Below are 9,084 nucleotides of genomic sequence, written 5' to 3' on the forward strand. Positions count from 1 at the left end.
TTCTGTTCTAGTTCTGTTCTAGTTCTGTTCTAGTTCTGTTCTAGTTCTGTTCTAGTTCTGTTCTAGTTCTGTTCTAGTTCTGTTCTAGTTCTGCTCAAGTTCTGTTCTTGTTCTGTTCTAGTTCTGTTCTAGTTCTTTTCTAGTTCTGCTCTAGTTCTGCTCTAGTTCTGTTCTAGTTCTGCTCAAGTTCTGTTCTTGTTTTGTTCTAGTTCTGTTCTAGTTCTGTTCTAGTTCTGTTCTAGTTCTGTTCTAGTTCTAGTTCTGTTCCAGTTCTGCTCTAGTTCTGTTCTAGTTCTGTTCTAGTTGTTTTAGTTCTGTTCTAGTTCTGTTCTAGTTGTGTTCTAGTTCTGTTCTTGTTCTAGTTTTGTTGTAGTTCTATTTTAGTTCTATTCTAGTTCTAGTTCTGTTCTAGTTTAGTTTTAGTTCAGTTCAACTTATGGTTGTTATGAAAAGTACTGCCAAGTTATTTGATTTGAAGGTTTGCGAACAAGATGTACAATTAACGAAGTTGAAAACCATTGCCTTTCTAACTATTCCCATTGATTGTTCGGTCTCATCAAATCTTTTGTTTATGTTTTCGAATTTTGAGGTGGCTTATTCGAGCATAATCTTCCCCATAAAGAATGTACGTGTTTGTGTGTTGATCTTAGCAAAACATTGAAGCATAATTGCCTTTAACTAATCTCTAACTATTCCCACTTAAAAGTAATTTCGTTGTTAAAACTATAGCCAAAAGCAAATTCATCTTTGTTTATCATTTAGTTAATTCAACAGACCTTATTTTTCTCACCTCACTGGGGTAACATATTCTTACCTCAATGGTGTATGTCTTAGCTAATATAACTTTAGTATTAATGATAACAAATAACGTAAGATGGCGTATGACTAACGAAAACATGGTGATACAAGAATGTTTTAAAACTATTATTTATTAAAAATATTTCTTGTTTATTTATTTAATTTTTCTTTCTAATTTTGTTTGCAGAAACTGAAGGTGAATTAACGCGTAAACAAAAAGTCACATTACCCTGGGGTCCACTTTACTGTGTGCTGCAACAGGATGAACAATCATTTACCGCATATTGCAGTGAAGAGATATCGGTGAGTTTCTTTTTACTGGTTTTTTTTAGAAAATTCTTATTTTCCTTGAAAAAATATTATAAAAATATATTACAAATTGTAATTAATAGCTAAATATTTATTAAATTTCTTTTTCTCTCTTCCTTCTTCTATTTCGAACTATAAAAAAAACACAATCACACTGTAAACACTCTTTCATTTTACACTCACCATACTGTGTTTATCTTAAATCACTTATCTTCACATACACTGAACAAAATTTTTGTACATTTTTTTTCGTTTACACATTTGTACACTGTTATTTTTTAATTATATAATAATTTTACAAACTTAATTGGTTTTAAACCGTTGAATTAAACATCACGCTAATGTAATTGCTAAAATTGTGTAAAATCTTTGTGTAATTAGATATTCTCGGCCACGCCCAAAAAGGAGGTGGGTAGTAAACTATTTATTAGTAAAATATTTCTTTATGATTTCAAATTAAGTTGATATTTTTTTCGTTTTCTTAAAGTTTTGAGTTAAATTTTATTTTTTGTTGTAGAATATAGAAAACTAGTTAAGAATTTTTAAATATACATAAATCGAAAATCTGGAAATCTTCACAAATCGAGAGAGATCCCAACCAAACTCGAAATGAAAGTCTTGTTGCCTCACCGATGCCCCATCCATTGGGGTTATGCAAGAAAATGAGAGATATTTTAGTTTGTTCACCCAAAAATCGAATGCATTGGCATCACAGCCCAGGATTATGTCGTAAGATGCCACATGAGGTCGCTCACTTTGGCTGGTGGTGCTGTCCTCTTATCTGCTTGAGGTAATGATAAGCTTTCATTGTTTGGTAACTTGACCTTTGCACTGTTAGGCCTTCTAAACCTTCTGAACAAATTAGACTATTAGACATGATCGAGGCTATGTCGACGCTGAGAACCCTTTGACTTTTGAGTCCATGACCCAGTCTTCTTCCACCAGACCAATGTCGAGGTCTTCCTCAGCTAAGAGTACCCGTAGGTTATCTGTAGCACATTTAATGTGCTTCAGATTAATTTGCACTACCTTTAGTTCCATTGTCAGGATTAGACGGGGATTCTGAAAGCTTTATCTCTGTGAGTGAAGAGTTCGTTACTTTGACCTCATCTGCTTCACCGCCCCCCGAAAAAGAGCATGTATCCTGCTTTCTCGAGTTCAGTAAAGCCCGGCTCTTCGATGGCCAGGATAAATCACGTGTGGACGTTGCCTTGTACAGCGCGAACGATAGACCAGTTGCCTATGTGGATGTTGGAATTCTTACGCTTCAGACAATCCAACATTTTGTGTGTTTCAGTGGTCATTTTTGGTAACCAGATGCGTGCTCGAGATCTTATCGGAATTTCCTTAGCATGGATAATACTAAGAATAAAGCCTTCCCGTACACCCACAACGTAGTGATTTATTTGCTGAGGAAGACCTTTGAGAACGCATCCGTCACTATGTAATCCCAATGTATCTCACCGGAGTCAAAACGAGGTGCCGCGTTGTCTTCACTGGCTTGGAGGTGTTCCATTACCAACTCAGTCAGTTTAGATTCCAAGGCAACCCATTCTGTTACTACAGCGTTCATGACACCGTCTTTGTCGTTCACCAGTGCCTTCAGGAGGTGGTCCTTCACTACTTCGTTGAACGGTCTCCGGGCTGTTATGACTACGAGTACAGTAGCCCTGCTAACTTCCTCCTCTTGGACGGTTCACCTGTCTCTATTCTGAATTCTATTACGCTTGGACCTTTCATCTGCAGCTGCTTTAGAGTTGCTTGGTTCAGTGCTTGCTTAAAAGCTTCGTACTTGATGCGATCTTCCTCATCGCGTTCATATGGAGTGCATTTAGCAGCATACTTGGCAATCTCGTCTAGAGTGAACTGTGCCTTGGCATATCCCGCTTTGAAGATGTCTTTTTTACTCTTCCTTCTTCCACGCTTTTTACCCAATTGGTCGCCAGGCTTGCCTTCCTAATGGAATGGCGTTTTTGTCACGGGTTTTGAGGATAGTGAAATGCTATGGCAGTCGCTCACACTACCTGACTTACTGCCCATGGTCTCTTGGCTGGAGGCAAGAAGTTCTTCTTAGCGACTAATCTACTTTTACCACTAATTACCCATTCAGGTTCTCTGCACTGCTATCAATCACATTAACATTAACCTTGGAAATTGGATAATGGGAAAATGAGGGGATTAAAACAGGTTTTTCCTTTTCTTCTCTAATCTCCAGAAAATCGCTTCATTCTTTTTGGAATTTAGTGTCTGAGAATTCAAGCTGATGCAGCTTACAGCTTTCACCTACTATGTCTTTCTCTTTACACTAGATATTTTGTAAAGATATGCTGTACACTTGACTCATTGTCCAATACAGTGTCCAAGATACCCATCTTCGTAGTTGTCTTTTGCTTACGATTATAGAATGACAAAGACACATGAATCGCAATCAGATCAACACTTTTTCCTCTGAGCTCCAGAAAACCGTTTCATCCTTTTTGGGATTTAGTGTATTGTCATTAACATCTAAGAATTCGGGCTGAGGTAGCTTAGAGCTATCTTTAACTATATCTTTCTCTTTCTCACATTTTTGTCAAGACCGATACCAAGATACCCATCTTCGTAGTTATCTTTTGCTTACGATTATAGAATGACCACGACACATGACTCGCGAACAGATCAATACATGTCAACACTTCCTCCTCGGAGCTCCAGAAAACCGCTTCATTAATGCATTGTCCGATACAGAGACCAAGATTCCCATCTTCTTATCTTTTGCTCACATTTATAGAATGATGACGAAACATGACTCGCGTTCTGATCAACACTTGTCAACAATTCCTCTTCTGAGCTCCAGAAAACCGCTTCATTGATGAATTTTGCGATACTGAGACCAAGATACTCATCTTCGTAGCTATCTTTTGTTCACGATTTTAGAATGACCACGAAACATGACTCGCTATCAGATCAATACTTGTCAACACCTCCTCCTCTGAGCTCCAGAAAACCGCTTCATTAATACATTGTCCGATACAGAGACCAAGAGTAGTTGTAGTTGTCTATAACTCACTATTATAGAATGACGACGAAACATGACTCGCTATCAGATCAACAGGTAATAGATCGCAGGTATTGGATCATGTAAACCAGAGCAAAATAAAGACAAGCTCATCAGATGGTGGACAATCTGTCCTATCTTAGCTCAAGTGATACCCGGAATATGTTCCGATGAAATTTGGAATACCTAAGTGTCTACCCTCTTTTAAATGAAATCCCTTCCCTTGATGCATTATACTCCCGCTAGTCGGATATACATAATACAGATATTTCTTATAACATTTAGATTGTTAACAAAATAGGTTAATATGGATCTATTGGTTTTATTTTTAAATTTACTTTTCTTCTTATGATTTCATTATTATATAAATTTTATTAAATTCCGAAGTTTTTCTATATTTTTCTAAAATAATTACTAATTTTTAAAATTTTTCTTACTTTCCTCTTTCAAAAAAAAAACTCCTTTCTAGTTAACCGATATTATGTGTAATGAATATCCCCGCGTACGTTTAGATCGTATTCGTCGTCCCAATAAAATCGTTTGGGATGGACCACCAACACTACAAGAGGAAGAAGAAGATTCCGAAGATACCTGCCCCATGGATATAGCATTAAATACAACATTATATAGTGATTTAGGTAAGTGAGTCCTAACTATAATAATATTTCTATTAATTTTTTTAAAAACAAAAATTGAAAATGCAACTTTATAATAAAATAGGAATCAGTCCCCTTTTATATTGTAAGCATCTGGAAACTTTGTTAAAATCCTAAAATTTGTTTCTAACAAATTTATTGCCATTTTATACCTCATTCTTCTCTCTTAATTTCCATTCGTTCCCCTGTCTATTTTTCATTATTTTATTTTTATTATTTAAATATGCTTTTCACTCTGTCACACACGTTTGTTAGGTTGTCTTGTTATTCAAAATGTCTGTCTTAACTTAATTTCACTATTATTGCTAAAATGCTTACTATGCATTTTTGCAAAATTTCTTTTTTTATTTTTACAAGTTTACTGCAACCATTATAGTTTTATTTCTTTAAACACGTCTCAAACGAAAACATACAATCATTATATTAGCCCGTTTTGCCACAAAACAATCCCCCCCTTCAATGGTTGCTACAACTAAGGTAACTGGTGATATGCATATTCTCTTGCGACTTGTCTTTACTATTATCGCTTTTCTGCCACTAGACCTAATGGCGTTATTTGTTGGTGAATGTGTGTATATTTTGGTGGGTATTAGTGTATTTTGCATAAGGAACGAATAATCGGTTATTCGAGTTTTGTTCTAGTGTTTTTCTAGTTCTGTTCTGGTTTTGTTCTATTTATGTTCTAGTTCCGTTCTAATTCTGTTCTAATTCTGTTTTAGTTCTGTTCTAATTCTGTTCTAGTTCTGTTCTAGTTCTGTTCTAGTTTTGTTCTAGTTTTGTTCTAGTTCTGTTCTAGTTCTGTTCTAGATCTGTTCTAGTTCTGTTCTAGTTCTGTTCTAGTTCTGTTCTAGTTCTGTTCTAGTTCTGTTCTAGTTCTGTTCTAGTTCTGTTCTAGTTCTGTTCTAGTTCTGTTCTAGTTCTGTTCTAGTTCTGTTCTAGTTCTGTTCTAGTTCTGTTCTAGTTCTGTTCTAGTTCTGTTCTAGTTCTGTTCTAGTTCTGTTCTAGTTCTGTTCTAGTTCAGTTCTAGTTCTGTTCTAGTTCTGTTCTTGTTCTGTTCTAGTTCTGTTCCAGTCTAACAGCCCACTAGACTACCAGTATATTAAATACCCATTACTCATTCGTTTTCTTTTCCTTTCCAATGCAGAGAAATGCATAATAGCAACAGCAACAACATTTGCCAAAGCCAAACAAAGTGGTTCAACAAAAATAATCCCCAAAGTTTCCCTCCATTATACAGACAGACACATACACACACCGACTACTCTCACATACAAACATGCAAAAATATTACAAAAGAAAGAACTATGAAAGGCAGCAAAATAACAAACAACTCCAAACAAAACCATGGCTTGTGGTTTTTCTAATTCTTTTATGATGAAAAATATAAAAATTGTTTAAAATGGAATGCGTGTGTGTTATTTTATTGTTCTACGGAATGAGTGAGTTCATCACAGTATCTATGATTTCGATAGAAAATTATTTTTTTTTATATATTTTTTAAAAAGAAAAATTTACATACATAGATTTACATGCATTGTTTAAGCTTCAATTTTTATGTTTTTGTTCAGTGTTTGTTGTAAATTTAGCTTGTTGTTGCTGTTCAATCCGGTGTGTGTAGAGTATAGATTTTGTCACGCATGCAAGCGTAACGGGTACATTGTATCAGCGACAAACAGTGTTGTAGTTATGATGATAATAGCGATTAAGAACAGTGGGTAAGAGAGGGGAAAAAAGTAAAAATATTTTTGTTATTAAAAAAACAAATTTTAGGAAAAACGATGAAAAATCAAGTTTCTGTTCTAGTTCTGTTCTAGTTCATTTTTAGTTCTGTTCGAGTTCTGTTCTAGTTCTGTTCTAGTTCTGTTCTAGTTCTGTTCTAGTTCTGTTCTAGTTCTGTTCTAGTCCTGTTCTAGTTCTGTTCTAGTTCTGTTCTAGTTCTGTTCTAGTTCTGTTCTAGTTCTGTTCTAGTTCTGTTCTAGTTCTGTTCTAGTTCCGTTCCAGTTCAGTTCTGTTCTAGTTTTGTTCTAGTTCTGTTCTAGTTCTGTTCTAGTTCTAGTTCTGTTCTAGTTCTGTTCTAGTTCTGTTCTAATTCTGTTCTAGTTCTGTTCTAGTTCTGTTTCTGTTCTAGTTCTAGTTCTGTTTCTGTTCTAGTTCTGTTCTAGTTCTGTTCTAGTTCTGTTCTAGTTCTGTTCTAGTTCTGTTCTAGTTCTGTTCTAGTTCTGTTCTAGTTCTGTTCTAGTTCTGTTCTAGTTCTGTTCTAGTTCTGTTCTAGTTCTGTTCTAGTTCTGTTCTAGTTCTGTTCTAGTTCTGTTCTAGTTCTGTTCTAGTTCTGTTCTAGTTCTGTTCTAGTTCTGTTCTAGTTCTGTTCTAGTTCTGTTCTAGTTCTGTTCTAGTTCTGTTCTAGTTCGGTTCTAGTTCTGTTCTAGTTCTCTTCTAGTTCTGTTCTAGTTCTGTCCTAGTTCAGTTCTAGTTCTGTTCTAGTTCTGTTCTAGTTCTTTTCTAGTTCTGTTCTAGTTCTGTTCCACTTCTGTTCTAGTTCTGTTCTAGGTCTGTTCTTGGTCTGTTCTAGTTCTGTTCTGCTCTAGTTCTGTTCTAGTTCTGTTCTAGTTCTGTTCTAGTTCTGTTCTAGTTCTGTTCTGTTCTAGTTCTGTTCTAGTTCTGTTCTGTTCTAGTTCTGTTCTAGTTCTGTTCTAGTTCTGTTCTAGTTCTGTTCTAGTTCTGTTCTAGTTCTGTTCTAGTTCTGTTCTAGTTCTGTTCTAGTTCTGTTCTAGTTCTGTTCTAGTTCTGTTCTAGTTCTGTTCAAGTTGTGTTCTAGTTCTGTTCTAGTTCTGTTCCAATTTTGTTCCAGTTTTGTTCCAGTTCTGTTCTAGTTCTGTTCTAGTCCTGTTCTAGTTCTGTTCTGTTCTAGTTCTGTTCTAATTCTGTTCTAGTTCCATTCTAGTTTTAGTTCTGTTCTAGTTCCGTTCTATTTCTGTTTTATTTCTGTTCTAGTTCTGTTCTACTTCTGTTCTAGTTCTCTTCTAGTTCTATTTTATATCTGTTCTAGTTCCGTGCATGCCCACCGTGCATGCTTAACAACATTTTGGACTTGAACAAGTGTAAATGAAACTTTACTCTGCTTTTTTTCTACTATGTGTGTATGTGTGTTCATTATGCTTGACAGTAGTTTTCATATACTAAAGGGGAGGGAAGCTTGATTATTATATGAGTTTTAACTTGATTTTCAAAAACAAACCCCTCTGATAAGCACGAACAGGTACTGAAATCATTAAAAACTAAAAAAACAATAACAAACTCTAAATCATGAAAAATATAATAAAAAAATTGAGGACATTTTTGTTAAAATAGAGATTACAACATTTTAGTTGTTTTTTTTTTTGTTATTTTTTTTTTTTTTGCAAAAAATTATGAAAATTCATGAGGAATTTTTTTTTGCAGTTTTAAAACATTTTAAAGTAAACTTATACGCAACTTAGCAAGAATAGCAACAAAAACAACAACAATAATGGCAACTATAACAAAATAGATTTACCAATAACAACAGAGTCAAAATAACAACCACAAAATTAACAAACAAACAAACAAACGAGCGAACATTAGTAGTTTTTTCATACACCCATGAATGAATGAATGAAATTTGTCTTAAAGGAAAAAAAAAACTTAAAAATCTTAAAAAATGCCAACGTTCAAGCTCATTGTGTGAGTTAAAGTTAAAGGAAGGCAAACGGTAAAGTTTTCTTAAAAATCTACACAAATTAAAACTTTAGCTGAATTTATTTGAAATTGTGTTTTAAGTCTTGCTGAATTACCTAAAACCTTAGCTGAATTGCTTAAAACTTAGCTGAATTGCAGAAATACTAAGGGAAAAGTTAAAATAAAAGAAAATTTATCATAAGTTTTTCTTAGCTGAATTACTTAAAACTTAGCTGAATTGTAGAAATACTAAGTGAAAAGTTAAAATAAAAGGTAATTTATCAAAAATTGTGGTTAAAGTCTTGCTGAATTGCCTAAAACCTTAGCTGAATTGTAGAAAAGTCGCAGAAAACGTTAAGAAATTATAAAATATCTTATTAAACATAAGTTTTCCTTAGCTGAATTGCTTAAAACTTAGCTGAATTACAAAAATATTGAGAAAAAAGTTAAAATAAAAGGAAATTTATTTAAAATTGTGTTTTAAGTCTTGCTGAATTACCTAAAACCTTAGCTGAATTGTGGAAAAGTCGCAGAAAACGTTAAGAAATTATAAAATCTCTTATTTAACATAAGTTTTCCTTAGCTGAATTG

The 9,084-nt window shown here is 34.2% G+C and overlaps 1 protein-coding gene across 1 annotated transcript in view; it reads left to right on the plus strand.

Moving 5' to 3' along the window:
* Window positions 1–8,852, plus strand: part of LOC111680470 (ras GTPase-activating protein raskol-like) — a 19,179-nt gene extending 10,327 nt beyond the window's left edge. Inside the window, exons 2-4 of the mRNA XM_046946912.1 lie at window positions 986–1,101; window positions 4,614–4,782; window positions 8,239–8,852. Of these exons, the coding sequence (XP_046802868.1) occupies window positions 4,626–4,782; window positions 8,239–8,276 (195 nt within the window). The 5' untranslated portion in view covers window positions 986–1,101; window positions 4,614–4,625 and the 3' untranslated portion in view covers window positions 8,277–8,852. The remainder of the gene's footprint in view (window positions 1–985; window positions 1,102–4,613; window positions 4,783–8,238) is intronic.
* The last annotated feature ends 232 nt before the right edge of the window (window positions 8,853–9,084 follow it).

This window comes from Lucilia cuprina, chromosome 3, assembly GCF_022045245.1.
Source record: "Lucilia cuprina isolate Lc7/37 chromosome 3, ASM2204524v1, whole genome shotgun sequence".
Classification (NCBI taxonomy): domain Eukaryota; kingdom Metazoa; phylum Arthropoda; class Insecta; order Diptera; family Calliphoridae; genus Lucilia; species Lucilia cuprina.